We start from the raw sequence: 19,108 nt of genomic DNA, 5'->3' as shown, positions 1-19,108 counted from the left end.
CCTATGGTAGATACACAGATGTATTTAGATCTCCTCCCACCATTCTGTTCTCAGGATTCTAGGTATCAGTTTCTCTTCATCTTTCCAAGTCTGTGCTGCTTTTTGCTGCCGTTTTTGCTTTCTTTCCAATTTATTAATATCCTTGTCATAGCACGGTGTCCGGCACTTCACAGTAGCCCAGCTGCAGCCTCACCACCACCGAACGTGTGTTACAGCAATGGCATTTCTATGCAGTTTCTTCTAAATGCAGCTCTCATGGAAGGAGAGTCACAACCAGTTTATAAACATCTCAAATCGTGTAATTAAACTTTAAAGGAGTAGTGGTGCTTGGCTCTTACCTGTGGCTTTGAGCGATCCTTAGAACCACAGGGGAGACAAGCAGAAACTCAGTGACAACCACTGCTCACCTCTAGTGGTTTTTTAGTTCTTTCCATTGAGAGCCTATTGCATTTAACATTCTGGTTTTCATTCTTTTGTAGAGTGCTACAATAAGAATTTCATAAGCATATGATTTTCAAACATGTTTTTATTTTCACTTTATCCTTCTCCTGAAAAAAAAACCCAAACTCTCTAGGTTTAACTAAATAGGTATACGGAAAAGGGAATAACAATGTGTTCTAGCACGTTATGGAATATACAAAGCTTAGATTTGTTCCTTACAGAGTTTTATTTACCCCTGAAGTTTTGATAAAGACACCATCAGCAATGATTCTTCCCTTTTTGGCTGTTAGACTTCAGCAATGGTTAATGGTGCAATGCCTGCTGCAAGGAGCTGCTCAGTGCTGTGGCTGGCAGGAAAGCTTGAAGAGCTGAAGCCCTTTAGAAAGACAATAGATAGTTGACATATTTTTGCTTCTTGTCAGCTAGTGCTCTCCTAAGACCTTAGACAGCGTGAGTGAACGTAGGAGGAAACAATACATCTGGAGACACTGGCAAGACAGCGTTGCTTGCCAAATTTGGCCACAGTTCCTTTAGACAAATAATTTCTCAGTGACGTGCTGTGTTTAAATTACATAAACAGCAGAAATGACCAAGACCTGGGCCCCTGGGGCTTGTGGGCTTCAAGAGTTTCTGCAGTCAATATTCTGACATCTGCAAAGATTTTTCTCCAACAGCTGATGCCAGGAACAGAGCAACGTTACCCCCACTTTGTGTGTGCTGAAGGGTTTGAATAGATTGAAATGATGTCTCTGCAGCCCCAGCCCCGGTCAGGACCTTTGCACTATCAGAACCACCAGCTCCTATGAGAGGGCTTATACAGGAGTTATCAAAGCAGCAATCTTTGCTCAGAATGGCTTATAACCTCTTACAGCAACTCCATTAGCATTTCAAGAAATGCACATGGAAAAACACTGTATTAAGTTTCTGTCTCCAGAATTATCAAGGGGTTTAGAGTAACTTCTGCTGAGCAGAATGTAACTTACTTTGCACATTGAATGTATGGGGTTATTAAGGTTGGTTTTCCTATTTAGGAGCAGACAATAGCTTCTAACTCTGCGGTAAGACTTCCTCGATAATTAAGATACTTCCACTTTAACAGTTATATACGCTAGAGCTATCTGCAAAGTGTTTCTATCACTGAGGAATTTATGCAGGAAACACGATTCTTCCTGACCAGCAAGATCCCACAGGAAGACCTTACCTGACTAATTTTTATAGAACATCTCTAGACAACCTTCTGAAGTTATAAAAACAAATCCTTTATTTAACAGATATTCTTTTAAAAAAATCAGTTCCCATAACAGAAATCAAACGTGTGCACATCACCGGAGGCATTCTGAAGGCAGGAGTTGTTGAATACTGACAGTTATCCGTGGCACTGAGGGAACATGGGCTATGTAAAACAAGTAACTGCATTTATTACTATTGCCTGCATAGAAAAGACCAGACAGAAACAAGAAATGCACTTTAAAAGCAGTTATGCTTTTCTTTTGATGACACAACCCCAGCACCCAGCCCCTCCTTCAGCAACACTCTCAGAGAAATACTGCTCTCTGGAAATAGTCTGAACCAAATTAACACACTTGGTTCCATTGTCAGTCCCCCATGTACTCCTCAGGAACAAGGCAGAGAGTTGAGACGCAAGTATGGCAAAAAGTCTCTCAAGCACTTTCAATATTTCAGTCATACCTTAAGGCAAGTTTGTAAATTTTAAGGGAGTATCTTGAGAATTAAGCACAGAGCTTGTGAAATTCTTTCTCTTTGTAGTTTTTGATCAAAGTTAACTTTCTCACAGAACAGGTACGCACAGCAGTAACCCCTTATAAGTGTCTTAGGATAAGACCATGTTAGTGATGTTTATGTCATTTTTACATCTGCAAGTATTGCTTAAACTGACATTTTCAGTCCAACTATACAAGACAACTTCAGTAGCTCTGTGCACAGTGTGATGGCATTGCACTGAGTGTAAATGTTCAGGACAACGAGGCAGAACTACCTCAGTATCCCATTTCCACCTAAAATGCACGAAAGGAAGAACAGAACACGGGATCTTCTCAGAGTTTCACGTCTTTAAAAAAAGGATGCAGCAAAGCCTCTTTTGCAGTTATTCTTGTCGCAGGGTTTAAGTCTAGCAGCTTGTCAAGTAGGTCATATGCTTCATCGGGAACCTGATCCCATCCTTTCATGTCTGTTGCCTTCGTTTCCAAAGCACCATCACCTTCCTGAAAGCTCTTTGAGTGCTGAATTTGCTTTCCAAGTGGCTCAGGAGCACACAGTTTGTCTGGCAAAGCTGAGTCACTTCCAGCCTTGCTGGGCACTTCACCCTGGGATCTCGTACAGCTGCTGTGTGTTCCTCTCAGCTTCTCGCAGAGGGTTCTCAAGTTCTGTGCTGGGACAACCTGAGTACACAGAACTGATTTACCTAGAGATAAAATTAAAGGAAGCAATGTTTTAGTTTCTATACAGCTGTAAAAGAATTCTAACTTTGTTTCAGAGAAACTTCACGCCTTGCACCTCTGGAGAATGCAAATCCATGCTGTGTTACACTGCCAGGTAGCAAGTGCTGCAGCACTTGGTCTGCAAACAATCAGGGTAATGGTTATTTTAGTCCTTTCTGTGTTTGGTGGGGGTTTTGTTGTTTGGGGTTGTTTTTTAACAGGCCATCTGTTGGGGTTTGGTTTTGTGTTTTCTTTTCCTAGCCCTTTGGGGAGGGGAGGTGGGCAGGAAGCAAGGTTTACATCATCTCAATATTAAGTCATATTGACATAAGCCTCCAGGGCAAATTTTGCAGGAATAGAAACATTTCCCTCAAGAATTCTAACTAAATGCCAGTAGAAAACATTTAGTTGGCATGTTTCACCTCAAGTGGCCTTGGCTTAGTGAAAGGCAGTAGAAAGGTTGGGAAACCTATGGCCTGAAGTACCCCGTATAGGACTTATGAAAGATAGAAAAATACAAAGCTTTCTTAAAATTCTGTATATACAGACTAGTACTTTTAGTGGTGTACATGCAAAAAGTGTGATTTAACCTCCAAGATAACTTGCAAACCTATAAATGTATTTTTATGTGTGTATATATATACATATGTGTGTATATATATATATATATAAAAAATCATAGATGGTATGTCACTGCACTAAATTGCAGACCAGGCATACATTTTCCCCTTTGCCCATAATTAAGGTTTACATACCAAAAGTTTTAGCAGCTTGAATGGTTTCTCTGGATCCACGAACTGTCATGATTTGTGCCAAAGCAGTTAAATCATCACTTGCTTTGTAAAATGGATACCGTCCACTGAGCAGAGAAAGGAACACGATTCCTGCAGACCACATGTCGATTGCTGCAATTGAAAGCAAACTTAGTGATAACTAAATGCAGGGTTTCATCACAAACAAAACCACAACTTCCTGTAAAAAGAAATTATGACCTGAAGGGTTTCCGTCAGAGAAAGTTCTGTTCTGAAGCACTGACTTTGGTCACATAGATAACACTTCAGCAGTGGAAATAGCTATCATTAGATTGAAGATGCAGAGGGAGTGTTTGAGCTTTTCCATAGAATTCATGTGAGTAATTCCATTAACTTGATAAACTTACAATGTGCCAAAACAATGTTTGAGGTTGTTTAACCTATGGTGATGAGAGGGGGCAAAAAAAATGACTAGTTTTGATATGAAGAAAACCTTATCCAAGGATCATAAATAAAAATTAATTCACAAATCTGAATATTTCTGGCACTGAGTTAGGCAGTACTAAAAAAATTCATCTTACTATGAACTTTGTTCCTCTGGAATATGAAATCATTTGACAAGATAGCCAGTTTAAGAACTGTAACAGTAGAAGTTATTCATCGCTTTCTTTGTGTTATGAAGAGTACAGAGAGTGCTCTGGGGATGGACTCCAAAGCTGATGGAAACTTTAATACTGAAAGTTATGAGAATACCTGTCTGCCATAAGTTTTTGGCTCACTAAGGTGCACAGTTTGTGAGATGGCAAGGAAAGTGCAGGAGAGAGTTTGAAAACCTTTCAAACTCTGAAGAGAAAAAACCTAACAATTGAGAAATAACACCATGGATATTCTCCTTCTCCTCAAAAAAAAACTAGTAAAATAGGCAGTGTTAATTTGAATGCTTTAGTTAGAAACACCTTTAGCACAGGACTTCAGGGGGAAAAGAAGTATTAAACTGACTTGAGCTGCAAAACCAGATTCTAAGTCTTTTAAGAAAAAAATAACCCCCCAAATGAATAATTTGGCACAATTTACAGTGGAAAAAATGTGTATCTTCATAGTTCCTGTAAAAAAAAGTTATAGTATTACTGTATCACTGTTGAAAAGACCATACTCTCTGTCTGAGGTGGTGTACATCACCTCAAGTATCTGCTTGATCAACACCTTTAAAGAAGCTTAATTACTTAACTCTTGGTGAAATTTATAGCCATTATATATCTGAACGGCTGGTAAATCCTGGCCCTACAGTTCTGGTAGAGCTGGGATCATCAGCACACTGCAGTGACATCAAAGTTAGGACTCCTCTCTATGCTTTTATCTAGTGTCAACCAGTGGGGCAGACTAAGGAAGGGGGAACAGAGGGACAAGCCAAGTTAAAGTGTAACTGGAGCTGTAGAACATCAGTTTGGGGGGTTAGGTTGTATTCCCTGCACTGTGAGCCTGGGTCAGATGCAATGAGGTAGTTCTGGATAGAGTCAGCTGGGTCCAGCTGGTAACTTGGTCTCAGCACAGAGACCAAAACTAGTAGTAAGACTGGCAGGAATACAAGGGGGTGACTGCAGCAGTCCCAGATGGAAGTGGACAAGATTTGTTAGTTCAAATACAGCACCATCTCATAAATATTAGTATTAGTCTTCCCAGCTGTAATGAAGGCCTTTGTTGACATACAAGAGCTCGGCACCACTGAGTCAGTATTTTCAGGGCTGTCTGTGCCACACCCAAGGCTTTCCAGATTTATCCATATTTTCTGTAATCCTGCTCTCCATTAGAGAACAGAAAACGGTCTGAAAGCATATTTAGCAGCAGCATGTGTCCAAGATTTCCTAGGTATGTCTTCTTTCTGCCTGAATTCTGTCTAGACAGATTTGGATTGTCTAAACTTGTCCTGGATTTCTGGATGTCTTCTGGCCCATAAAGCTGGCTGTTACAGCACAGGCACAGTGACTGCAAACAGGCTGCCGTGCCTCTCGAAACCCCAGTCATACCCACAGCACAGATGTTGTTTCGATAACATTAAGCTATCTGGGGATAAGCTGATCAAAGGCATCGTATGCACACTCAGAAGAGACTTAACACACTTTCAGTACTGCAAATTGACAATTTTCTCAAAAGGTATTCAGCAAAAAAGTGGCTGAAAACTGCTATTTTAAATCAAATTTTTGACAATGTTTGTATTTATCTCCCTTTTCATAAATAACAACTCCTGATCATACACCAAATGTTTAACAGGTAACTTTGCTTTTCTTGGTCCTGTATTCTCCAGGTAGGCACAACCTCTCCCATCCTACCTGCACCAGTTCATGCATTAAGCACCCCTCTGCTCTGCACTGGTGTTTACCCAGACTGTTGAAACTTCACTTGATAGTTTTTAACCCTGAGAAATTAAGAATGTAGTAAGAAAACATTCTGACCTTTACACACCAGCTATTTAAAGCACTAAAAGGAAAAAATCTGATAAAAAGTAGTGACCAATGCTTTCCAGAACACATTGCAATTGTACCATTAACTGTGCCTGCTGTGACAGCAAACTACAGGTGACAATCTGACTAGAAGTCTGAAGTATGTCCTCTCTCTCAGACTTATTCAAGATTTTACTTGAATAAATAAGCCCATAAGCCAAGAAACTTGGTAAAAATTACAGCTTAGTTTTCTTTTAAAACACATCGTATTCAACTCCTGCATATGGCACTGCCCTTCAAGTGAATAAAGACATATTCAGTTTTCAAACATAGGAAAAATACTCCTAACTTGTTCTTACTCTGAATAATAGTTTTAATTAAAATCAGGAAATGCTTCATGAGTGTGAGAAGGGATGATAAAACGAATCTCAGAGGTAAACAAAAATCCTCCCATAAAGAAGCCAGCATAAGATGCATAAGTAACAAGGATCAAAAGCTGAATAAGGCACTGATTTCGGTCTGTGGTGCAGTACCTGTGGTCTGAGTGGGGCACTTTGTCAGTACTTCTGGTGCTCTGAATCCAGGTGTTCCTGCTCTGGGAGCAACTTGCTGACACCTTGTAATAAGAGACAAATGCGTTTAGAGTATAAAAGTTGATAAATCAGATCTAACCACAATAATGCTAAGTATTATTTTCTACAATACACTTGTGTAAGATGTGCAAACAGCCTAACCCAGTCTTCCTCCAGTTGTATAGAAGCTTGAAGTGTCTTATAATTACCTATCATGAAATTATGTTGCATTAGATAATTATAAGCCTTATTATATTATTATATTTTATAGCATTATCTAGCATAAAGTAATGCCACACAAATACTGATTGCGTACTTCACTCACAATGACCTTTTTAAGTTTCATTCAACAGCAGCATCGTTTTTGCTAAAGGCTTGTTTTCATAGGAGACTTTAAAGTTGAGACTGTTTAACCAAAGGCAAAAATATGCACTAGATTCTTGAATGTGGCTTGCTCTGGCTTTGTATTAGCCCACAGCAAACTAAGGTTTGCTATTTCTGAGTGCTGACAAGAATTCACTTTTCGTTAGATTAACTAAGAGGTGTGAGAGTATCATCATTTAAAAAACCCCAAAATACTTTCCAGGGCTTTCTTGTATGACTTCCTTCTGTGGCCACTTCTGAGTCTGGCAAATTCCTTGCGTCTGTATTTGGTATCACTGCATTTTGACAGTGTGGGGAGAGGGGACCCCACAGTTTCATTGCTACGGCTAGAAAGCAGAATCCTCTGCCTTAATGTGTGGGTAAAAGGCGGTAGTAGGTGATAACCAAAACTAACTGCAGAGGGATGGAGTTCAGCTGAGTTACTAAGATTCTCTAACCTGTCTATTATTAAAATTATTATAAAAAAGCATTATTTTTTAAATGAACAAATACAAACCAATCAGGTTTCTTTTTTACTGTACGTTTCATGGTTTCCGGAATCCAAACCATTGGCATGATTTAGGCCTATTAGATACATAGCTACTAATGACAGATTGATGTATTGTTTCTGTTAAATGTTGTAATTAATTCAAGCAATTTTCTACAACACATGAAGGTGGATAATTAAATACAACAAAATCATTAGCAGTGAATCCTTCCTGCTGCAGATAGTGAACCAATTACTCCATGAATTCCATGAACGCTTCTTGTTTAAAAGGAGCATACTCTGAGTTTTAAAGGTTGCACAGATCAAATGCTATCTTTTACCTCCTAAATCAGCTGTCCAGAAATGCAAGTTTCTGACCTTGCTTGACAGCACAGCAGGCAATTTTACAGCATTATCAAAGCAAATTACCTTGAAAGGCAAACACTGCAAACTCTGTCCGTTGCGTAACAGTCACAGGCCAGGTTTGAGGGACAGGCACTGGCAGCTTTCCTGGCTGCCCCATTGCTCACTGCTTTGGTAGAAATAATCTTCTTCTTTGTTACTAACTTCCTAGATGAAACATCTATCATCTTGGATTGTTTTATGAGCTGCAACGTAGATATTTTAGAGAAGGTGACATATTTAAGACACTTCCCTTTACATACAGATAGGCCAGTTCCTAAAATACTAAGACTGAAGAGATGCTCATGAGCAAGATGGTGCAATTTTGGAACAGAAGACAGCAAACCTTTTCAACAACATCTATAAAACACCCACTGGAGCTTTCTAAATATCCTGGTTTCCTCCCTTTTTCCTTCAGAAAACATTTTCCAGTGCTTACTAAAAACCAATATACATTAGATATTCTGAAGCTACAGCACAGGTATTTTTAAGGTTAGTACAGTGCTTCAAGAATTCTTTTGGCTCAACATAAGAATAAAATAACCAAGTATATGAAATGCCACAGCAACACATAGGAATTAACTCTAATTTAAAATGAGATGGTCACTGTTGGCCAAACCCTCTAATTTAGTCAGGGTTTCCCCCTTGTCATATTAAATACTAACTACAAAAAGTGCAATAAAATATTTACCACAAGTTTTATCTCCAGCTTCAACTGCAAAATAAAAGAAAAAGGTTTCACAAGCTAAGTGTATCTTAGTTGTACAGATACATGTGTAGGAGAAAAGATTATTTCAGCACATAAACAAGATGAGCTCGGGAGACAGCTACTTAACTAGTTCTTGAGGAGTTTCAAAAGGGGCTGAAACAGACATGAAAAATTATTCAAGCCTTTCACCAAAGACACACTTAATAATCTGCTCAAAAACTTGTAGTTCCGCAGCATCCTGGAGTAGTGTCCAGTCTTGCAGAACAACCAGTCCTGACATTTTTCAGACATGTAACACATTGCTCTTACTGGTAAGTCACACTTCTTACTTTTGTACTCGAGTTCTCTTGGAATGTGGAACTATAGACATTGAAATTCCTCTCTCCAAAGACAGAGCGCTGGACGGAATGGTGCACAGAATCCTCCTGCAATACCAACAGAAAGGACAGTAAGGATCCCATCTAACACAGCTGGATACTGACAGTTCAGAAAAACAAAGTGTGAAGTGACATAAAACAAGAATAGCAGCATGGTAAGTCATTTTCGGGCATCAATTTGCTGGGGATGAGGAAAACACGGTCTAGACAGAAGAGCAAACATGCTTACAAAACCAATCACACCTCAGAAGTGCCCCAAGACAATCTGGATGTCATCTGTAACTGCATTTGTTATGCAGCTAAGAAACTAAGCACAGATGAATCATTACTGGCTTGGAGAAGAGTTCCACAGTACCTGTCACTGACAAGTTAAGGTTGTCTAAATAGCAACCCATGCTAGGGTTTTACACAGCCTTTGGCACTGCATTGTATCTGACAGGTAATGAGTGATGCCAGTAAAACCAGCCACTCTGATGCGAAAGCTGTGGTTCTGTGCATCACATTAGGACCCTGCAAGACGTGCATGCACAGCTTTTGTTCTGGTATTACATCTCCCCCTGATGGATGAAGTAATACATTAAACATACAACAATATTAATGAAAAAAGTCTGAGAACCTTTCCTCCTCTTCCTTGTTTAATCTGCATTTTTGATAGTGAGCTGGACCTTTTATCAGCTGCTTTTGAGGCTGACTGTTGAGCTATCTGTGCAGGTGCTGTGACACTGACAAAAACCCCATTTCCCAAGGCTATGCTGGGATTATTCTGTGAGCAACCTCCCTGCTGGTCTTCAGAATGGGCAGTTTTGAGAAGTTCGATTTTTGTATCAGGGGTTCCTTGTGCCAAGCCAAAATCTACCAAGGCATACCTGAAAGACACAGATTTACAATCAAGAGTCACAAAGTACCCACCAACTAGTTCAATTTACTATTCGTTACTTGTTTACTTACCTTTCTTCCAAGTTTTGCTCAATATATTGCTTATCTATACTGTTGCCAGCATCACAGTCCTACTTTCCTCTTCCTCCTCTTGCCCTTTCTTAGCTATCCCTTCAATGTTTTCACCCTATACCCATCTTACTTCATTAATTTTTGCCTGAAAATCTTCTCCGCTTTCTCCAGTGGTGGTAAAAAAATATTCCCAGCAACTCATTTCTGGGATTCTTCTAACCCTACAGCTCCAAACTGCAGCTAACAACCAAGAACAAGTGATTTGACCCTTGCAGGACTCCCATGGTCAGAGGACAAACGCAGCATCACGGAGACAAGACTAGCAATGCTGAGAGTTTTGCCAGGCTTCAGCCAATACTTCTGGAATTCCGTTCAGCCTTCAAACAGGTCAGACCACATTAGTTCACACTTCAGATCTGTCTTTAAAAGAATTATTTTCTGCTACAAGCAGTGCAGAGACAATACCCCTGACTCTGGGTCTGAAACTCAACTCCATGGCCTTCTCACTCGAAGTAGAGATTAAGGCTCAAAGAAATACTTGGAGAGCAAAACAACACCACAGGTTTATTTTGACAGATTAAATAAATAAATACTCAGTATTTCTCAAATTTTTAAGCTTGTGGTTTGGCAAAACATTATCAAATCTCCCCTACAAACTTTTACTACATCAAATTATAGAATCATTGTCCTCAAATCCCTAAATACCAAAATAAAAATTTTATAAATAAATATTTTTTAGCTTTATTACTTAAGCACATTTTATGCAGCTTGAAGGGGAAAAAAACCAGAAGCTTAAGTGACTGTGTCCTGCCAAGGCACACATCCCCACATGGGATCGCAACGTGGGCATCGGGACAGACTTACTGCTTCAGCTGCCTGTTGTAGAGGAAGTTACTGGGCTTGACGTCACGGTGAACAATCCCGAAGTGGTGAATGCGCCTCAGCGCTTTGAACAGATTGAACATGTATTCCCTCACTTCTTCAAAGGAAAGAGAATGCAAAATGTCCTGAAAGATTATTTGGATACTGTAATTACGCAACTGCTTTCAACTAAAGTTTTACTACACGTAAAAAGTCTGGCACTCACCAGGAAGGATTCATGTTCCAGGTATGGCATAACTATAACCACATGATCATTCTTCCTAAAGCAGTATTTAACTCCCATAACGTTATCTTGTCCCCTAGAAGAAAAGTAATGTCACTGAATAAAGACCAGAAGAGGGATCTTTATTTCCCTTTATTTCCTAAAAACTTCAGCCAGGCTTTCTTTTATAATCTAGTTTATATCTGGACAGCAGTCAGTTGATATGCTGGTGCCACTCACTGCTACGTTCCATTTGCAATTTGCAGTGAAGGCTCCACAGATTATGTCTGGGGCCACGGTTTGTAGTTACCGCTGTAATTAAACGTAGGACCCAACCTTTATGATACCAACTCCTTTAAGAAGGTGCTCTTCAGCACACTCTGGTAACAAGTATTAACTCCTGAAACCACATTTTCTGATGAAGACTTTTTTTTCCCCCAAAGCATTTCAGACCTGGAATTTTTGTTATGAGAGATACATCACAGAACTTCTCAGATGGAAAATACATCTGCAAACTGAGACTGGTGAAAAAGGGCAGCCATTACAGGTAAGACACTCCATTTCTTATTTGCTCTTGCTAAAAAGAATATACGTTTCTGTGCTTAAAGAAAAGGCAGGTGAAATGACAGTGAAAGAACAGTGAGACAATGTTCAGCAGTTTAGCCATGACAACCACTGTTTCTTTGTTTAGGTACCCTGCTACTGTGAGGCACTGAAGTTCAGCAGCAATTCGCAGAGGGTGGCTGGTTGGAATCAAATGTTTCAGAGCCATTTTTTCCTCATGTCCTGTTTGTAGTTGTGCTGTGGCCAAGTAAACAGAACTAAAAGTACCTGTAGAGAAAGGAGAACACTGTCTTCACCATTTTTAATTAGGTCAATTCAGATTTCTACAGACGTGATCTAACTGTTCACAATCCTGCTGCTCTGTACTTGATGCTACATCAAAAGCTGATTCAAGAAAACTGCACTTCCTTTTTTCTACTCCTGAATTCAGTGATCTTGTATACAAGTTTTTTATGTCAGTAAAAATGCAACTGTAACACTGTCTAACTTGCCTGGGACACAGAGCTCTTCGAATGTAAATTTCCTATCTTTGATTTGCTTTCTTGTTTGGGTAGCTTACTTTCATCTGACATCTAACTCTTCTCTCCCTACAATGTAAGTGGGCTATACAATGCTAATCTGGAAAGCACTGCCTTTACTATTCAAAGCACCTCTAAAATTGCTACATTTCTCTTAATTCTGTTCCTTCATCTATAAATAAGTCTTCTCCGTGATGTCTAACCTTAGTTACTATTTGTTTGCCCGGAGCATTGCTGCACAGACAGAATGTGATAGACTCATTTGAGAAACTCATTTGAGACTCACTTGTGATAGACTCATTTGAGAAGACAAAACGGAGTCTTCAGACTTACCCACCCATTTCATTTAAAGGATATCCTAATATACCTCCTGGAAAGCTAATTTATCCTAATGATCTGAGATACCTGAACGCACAAGGTGAAGCATTCTTCCACATGAACAAACAGTACAGATTACGTTTGATTACGTTAAATATTGTGTTTGCATCATGCTAGTTCAACAGTCGGTGAGTGCATGCATGTATACATCAAAATGGCAGCAAAACATCTAAGTGCTTCTTGCTGTCGTAAAATACCCAGAGTCCCATACACCCAGTGTCACTGATTACAGCAACTGGGGTTACCAAGTTGACCCAAGACATTATTTGTGGTGGTGAGAGCTGCTAAAATGAACGTGACTCCAGAGTGGAATCCTAAGTTGTTTTCCCACTTGCTGCAAACTGCAAGTGGTACTTTTTAAAAGCACTGTTTGCTCCCAAGAGCAAAAGCAAGAGCATTGTCCTTAACCAGAGACTTTGTTTAATTGTACTGTCTTCTTTATGATAAGCAGAATGCCTTTTGGAATTGTTTTGGTTTAAAAATTGTTATTGCTGAGATGAATGGAGCTGGGCTTGGGAGGGGTTTTTTGAGAGGGTTTGAGACAAGACCTTTTAGCCATCTAGCCTGTGATCACAGGTATTGCATCACGAAACAGCCATAAAACAATCCCGCTTCTCAGCAACATCTTTGGTTAGGAGTGTGCAGTGTCATAAAGCATTTCAGAGATCAGTGGGTAAAGTTCCAAAAAGTGCTGAAATCCCTAAGAATCTATGTATAGAAATACCTAACATTTATTGAAGGTACCTGCAATAGTGTCTGTTCAAGGTAAGGTGAACACAAGTGTTCTAAAATTTGATACCAGAAAGTTCCTTTTTGGTTCTTTAAATAAATAACGTACCAGGAAGTACGTTTTTGGTTCTTTAAATAAAGCAGCTATAATCTTTCAGTCTCCTCCAGTTGTGCCCACAGGGTTTTGGGAGAAACAAAGCCACATTAAGGAACTGCAGTTAAGTATGTCAAAACTCAGCTGCATATGAACAGGTTTCTCACGTAAAAGAGATATAGAATGAAGTGCTAAGACATTTGTTTGAGTCGACCTCAAAACTTCTTAGTTGTCAACACTGGAATGCTGGTTTTCTGAAAGGCTTTAACAGATCAGATTTTCAAGAAAATATCTTGCAAATATCCCTATATCACACACCTATATGCTCAGCAACATATATACAGAAACTAAGAAGTAAATGTTTAAATTGCATATATTGAGGTCTTAGATTTACATCTTTTAAGTTAGAAATACCAAAACAAACCTAAGTTTAAGGTAGCTAAAATAAAACATTTACCTTCTCCAATTTTCTCCTTGATTTTGAACACATTTGCAAGCTGTGGCACTGCTTCGTAAAGCTTTTCAATATCTTTTTTGATACCTGCTGTGGAAAGAATTGGAAAAATAAGTTAGGAATTTTACTGCTTGATTCAATATCTGACCTCTATTTAAGACCACAAATCATACTTGAGTGCACAGGACAGTGAATTTACATACACAGAGGAAAATCTGGTGGAGAGACAGGGATCTGCCCCTGCTGACATTGCCATTACCTGCAGCTCCTGAGAGGGCAAAAGCCTTCTCGTTAGTAAAACATCACACTGCAGCTCACTAAATGTTTTCATCAGATCTGCAGTGTCAATTACAGTAAAAGACAAAACTACAACACTTGCTTCTGCAAGCACCGGAGCACATCCATCAGACGCAAACCCAAAACAGAGGAAATTCCTCTTTTCAAGCTCAATAACGCAATCCTTCACACTGTTACTTCAAATAGCAAACACCAAACCCCATGTTTGCTCTGCGTTGAAGTTGCTGCACTTCCTGCTGCGATCACTAGATGGCAGGACAAGGATGTGGTACTGTAGTATTGCAAAAAATGAGGCGGCTTTCCGCTCAGTTTACAAATCCTCGTAGTTTAAGCGTCCTCCATCCCCTGCACAACAGTTCACTTTGAAGCTATGAGGTATGTAGAGGCTGTGACTCATTTCGGTAAAGCAACGGTGGAGAATATTTGATCGTACAGAACTAAACACAAACTGGTATTTGGAAAGTCAATCAAATGGAAGTTGAAAAATGTGTGTAAATTTTTTTCATCCTAAAAATAAATAATAAATTAAGTTTAACATAAACATTCAAATTGTATCCAGTAAAATGTGTTGGTTTACCAGGGCAGGAAACCATCAGCAATGAGAATTATTTTTAAAATGTCACTGATAGGCTAGAAACAAAGTATGGATTAGGATGAATCCCCAACCTCCTGTGTTAGCTCACTTTATACAGCAACAAAACCTGAAGTCTGCCTCAGGAACTCTTTCTTCCTGACAGAAGCACACCAATCAGCTGGTAATTCAAGTTACAGGTAACTTCTGACTCTAACTTTTCTTATTTCAACATTTTTTACAAAACCCAACATGCTAAAAATACTTTGAGAGCTGGAGCCTGCGGCCTCTCTTGCTACCCACTTACTTACTGTTTTTCTTCAAGGTGACCCCTCTGTTTCTCCAAGTTACTTGTTTTAAGTCATTTCAGGGCAGGTATTTCAGGAATAGAAATAAAAGCCAAACCTCTATGTTACACACCAAATCCTCTAACAGTCATTTAAGATACTTTTGACCAACAAAGACAAGTAAAAGGACAATCAGTTAGGCTAGGAATTATATTTAAAACCTGCAAAACTGTCCTAGGGTAAGAATGACCAGACTTGACTGTTAGTACAAGATGTACAGGACCCTGGGTCTAATAATCCCTGAAGGAAAAGGTTAAGGAAAACTGGTCAGCTGGACAGTTATTCTGGTTATTCCTCAGTTCCATAGGGTGGAATTGCTTCATTTTCCTGTCAATGTAGTAAAAATTTCTATTGAAAGTAACACTGAAAATTTGGGAAGTTACTACTGATATTTGGACTATGTTCCATATTCCCCACAAATACTCAGAGATGTTAAGGGATGAAACCACGTAACAGAACTACAAAGAACTTCACATTGAAATGCTGCTGCATCACTCAAAGACATAGGCCTTTCCCCTCAGGAAGATAATCCTGTTGTTGGGTTCTGAAACATCCTACACAAACTTCATCCCAAGAGGTCAGTAGGCACAAGACAGAGGTAGAGAATTGTCTTTCATAGCACTATAGCTCTGACAGGCTCTGTCAGAACAACATTGTTTAGAACTACTTTGCTATCTAACCTCCTCCAAATAAACCAACTTGCAGTTTTGTTCCAATACTTGCATTTTAGTCTGACTTCCGATGAGAGCCGCTTGAGGTTCAGTTTTTACTAAAAGAAGAAAACATACTGACAGTAACTTACACCATAAAACTCACACTGGAATTTCTCCAGTGAAGTTGTTGGGTACGAAAAAGGACTCAGTCCTGGCAAAAAGCTAAACTCCTAACAAGGACTAGAAGGCACATCTTCTACAACTTTAGAAACCAGCAGATTTACCACGTCAGGTTTTGAGTTGTTTTGTGCCACCAGTCCAGCTGCCCTAAGGTATCATGAAAAGTTCCCTCAATAACTGCTATATTATCTACCAAATACTGAGTTTCGTCTGACCCTGAATTCAGGTTCCTGCCTGGACACAGTTCAATGCAACAGGGTGACACAAGCTGCAGGTCCTAGGCTGGAGTTAGTGCCTACCCAAGGCACTGAGAGTATTTAGAGACTCAACACAGCCTCTTGTGTGAAAGGTTCCCAAAAGTGCTACAAACAGTCAGCAGCTGTCCTTGTTGAGAGGCAGCAGTATACACATCATCTGTTCTCTGCTCGGGGCCTGAATCCCCAGCTGCACATAGAGAACATACAGTGTAAGAACAGTAATAGCCAACATTTCCTGTGAGCAGATTTTAAACTCATTTCCTTTACTTCCAGGAATGAAAAGCATTAGCAAAAAGTGAGACAAACGTTACTGAGCGTCGGACATGGATGTGCAGGGGAATGACAGGACTATCTGTTTCTAGGAAAGTCAGTAGCTGTTGTACGTATCGTTTTATTCTCAAGGGCTGCCTTTTCTGAGTTCTGGTATCCTCTTAGAACATTCTGTAATAAATGTTATAATGAATAGTAGGGTGAGCACGCTGTGACAAACCGCTGCTGCTGAAGTTCTGTAACACACACAATGCAGGAATAAACTTAAAATCAAAAGCCACCTCAACTGTTTTCATTCCGTTACTGCTTTATACAACAGGATCATATACAGAGAGGCTTACAATCGATCCTGAAACTTCCTGAAGCGATGAAGAAACACGTCAGCAACAAAATGTAGTGTTAGCAATCCCTGGTTTAGCACGTACCTGAGAGCTTGCCGTTCTGCTCCTGCTTTCCATGGAAGTCTTCAGCCTGATGAGGGTGCTGTTCATCACAGTGAGACCTCAACACTGCCTCCATCACAGAACAAACTGAAGTGGAAAACCCAAGATTGTGAGGATCACTTTGGGACGCTCTGGGAAGCAAGCAGGACGGGTAGGACACTTCCTGAGATGAGATTTAGGGAGTCTGAGGAGTTCTTCTGTGCTACCCAAAACAACAGTGTGTCACCCATCGTCCCAGAGAAAAATTCAACCGCTAAATCCACTCATCTCTAGTAAGAGGTAAAAAGGGGGAAGGGAGGGAAGACTGCAGGATAAACTTAAGACACAAGTGATCTTCTTTCATCTCTTGTGTGTTTCCTCGTTCACATAAAAGCATTATCTTTCCCCTGAAGGTTGCTTTGAAAGGCAAAGAACTGAGGCACACAGAAATAGCTGCGCTGCGTTCTGCGACACGCATAAAAGACAGACAGCCCGAGAGAAAGTGTGAGAGAAAAACAACGTATCTTCTCAATACCAGAGATTTCTCTCTTCTAGATAAGATTAATAAAAGGCATAATTATGGGGTGTTCTCTCCAATAACAAGAAATCATAGAGTATGCTTATTTTGAACTGCTTCTTCCCAAACCTTGCAAACTGTAAATAAAACTGTAGATTAGTAAAGTGCACTCATATTGTACAATCAAAATCCACTGATAATCCTAGTTCATTATGAGTGGCAGAGCACCCCAGGGCAGGATAACCAGAGACTGGTGTGCCTGGAAGCACCACCTCTCACAGCTGCCCAACACCAGTTCCATTCAAAGACCTTCCTTGCTTGTCACTTTGCCAAACCTTCCAAGTTCTGGCTGAACTTTTCCACAAAGGGGAAATGTATCCTGAAAAACTTCAAATCAAGGGATTCATCTCTTTGAGCCATGGAGCTAGAAATGTATTTTGTCCCCAGAGAATTTGAGCTACCTTTAGTCTGTCATCCTCGTGCAACAGAACGGGGACAGGGAACAGCCTCTTCTTTTGAAGGAGCTTTGCTGGAGAGTGGGACTTGGAAACTAAGGGAATGAAATTAGAAGTGTTTCTAGTCTCTCACGGGTAGACACTCCCTCTGCTACTGCTGAGTAGGCAGATAAGCCTGTTCCAAACCTGAAGTAGCGTGGCCTCATTAGCAGAATAAGGAGTGCAAATTAACACAGGCATCCCCACGGCCTCCTTGTTCCATTCGGCCCCACGTCAGCCTCAGCTCTTACAGTTCAAGGCTGGCTGCAAACACGTTGTTGGTGAATGCTGCTGCCTGCAACCTGCCATGGGAGCACGCTCAGGGCTTGCTGGCCATGAGAGGGGTGAAGGGGGCCCAAAACCCCAAGTATCATTTCCATTCATTTACGGTAAACATACAAGTTACTACCTGCAGAACCAAATACGTGAGTACATTAACAGATGGTTTACTGATTTGGAAGTGGGCTTAACAGGTATAAAACGGAACATCAAATTTGATTCAGTCACATATTTAGTTTTCATATCAAAAAACCACTCAAAAGGCACCATCAGAGATAAAAAATTGAGACAAAATGATCCAAAGTCTCAGCTCAAAGAACCTTCTTGCAGTTAAATCACATCTTCAATTAAAAAAACCATGTTCTCTGCAATGCCAAATTAAAAAACCCCACAGACAACAGATAGTGACTGACTCAAACAGCACACATGGCTTCAGGGGTTTTAGAGCCTGATATTTGAACCGTGCACACAGAAATGGGAATTGCTGCTGAATCCTTGGCTAAAGCAATGCTGCTACTAAAATGCGGAGCTCCTTTAAGTGGAAACTTACAGACACCCCTGGAAAACAATTAATGTGCCAAAAATAAATGTTGATATTAACATCTCTACTTCGTTGAATCCCAGACTGGTTTGTGTTGGAAGAGAGCTTAAAGCTCATCCAGCTCCAACCCCTGTCACGGGCAGGGACACCTTCCGCTATGCCAGGTTGCTCCAAGCCCCTGTGTCCGACCTGGCCTTGAACACTGCCGGGGATGGGCCGGACACAGAAAGGAGACGTTGTGGCTGTATCAAGTCTCGCAATGAGCTGATGATTTGCACAGATGCACAATAAACCCGTTTATTACAAGACAAGCGGCAGAGCTGCAGTTTGCCCTGACGATGCCACTGCCGCCAGGCGGAAGAGGAACATGTGGAGCCCGTCACCGCAGCTGGCTCAGCACGGCAGCGCCGGCAGCGAGACCCTCGGTCTCCGACCCGCACTCTGAGGGGGCGCGAACTGCAAACGGGCGGGACTCGGGCACCAAGCGGCGATTTGGGCGTGCGAACGGTTACAACGGGGGGTGGCGGGGACG

General features: G+C 40.5%; 1 protein-coding gene across 1 annotated transcript; it reads right to left on the bottom strand.

The window, feature by feature from the left end:
* Window positions 1-2,495: 2,495 nt before the first annotated feature.
* CDC7 (cell division cycle 7) lies at window positions 2,496-16,842 on the bottom strand. The gene is made up of 11 exons (XM_010015044.1): window positions 16,749-16,842; window positions 13,752-13,835; window positions 11,707-11,842; window positions 11,015-11,108; window positions 10,792-10,934; window positions 9,596-9,845; window positions 8,932-9,027; window positions 7,921-8,099; window positions 6,603-6,685; window positions 3,635-3,784; window positions 2,496-2,863 (listed from the first exon to the last, which is right to left on the bottom strand). Exons 1-11 carry the CDS (start codon window positions 16,840-16,842, stop codon window positions 2,496-2,498), a joined length of 1,677 nt encoding a protein of 558 aa, XP_010013346.1.
* Window positions 16,843-19,108: the final 2,266 nt, after the last annotated feature.

This window comes from Nestor notabilis, unplaced genomic scaffold, assembly GCF_000696875.1.
Source record: "Nestor notabilis isolate BGI_N333 unplaced genomic scaffold, ASM69687v1 scaffold215, whole genome shotgun sequence".
Taxonomy (NCBI): Eukaryota; Metazoa; Chordata; class Aves; order Psittaciformes; family Psittacidae; genus Nestor; species Nestor notabilis.
Note: the sequence above shows the minus strand (reverse complement) of the source record. Positions and strands in the feature narration are given on the sequence as shown.

What these genes read in the sequence shown, in the direction of transcription:
- CDC7 (XM_010015044.1), bottom strand. Translation starts at nt 16,842, where the DNA reads ATGGAGGCAGTGTTGAGGTCTCACTGTGATGAACAGCACCCTCATCAG. An exon ending in AAGAGAACTCGAGTACAAAA is followed by an intron (nt 8,100 to 8,931) that starts GTAAGAAGTGTG and finishes TCTACGTTGCAG; the next exon opens with CTCATAAAACAATCCAAGAT. An exon ending in TCAAGCTGCTAAAACTTTTG is followed by an intron (nt 2,864 to 3,634) that starts GTATGTAAACCT and finishes TTTTATCTCTAG; the next exon opens with GTAAATCAGTTCTGTGTACT.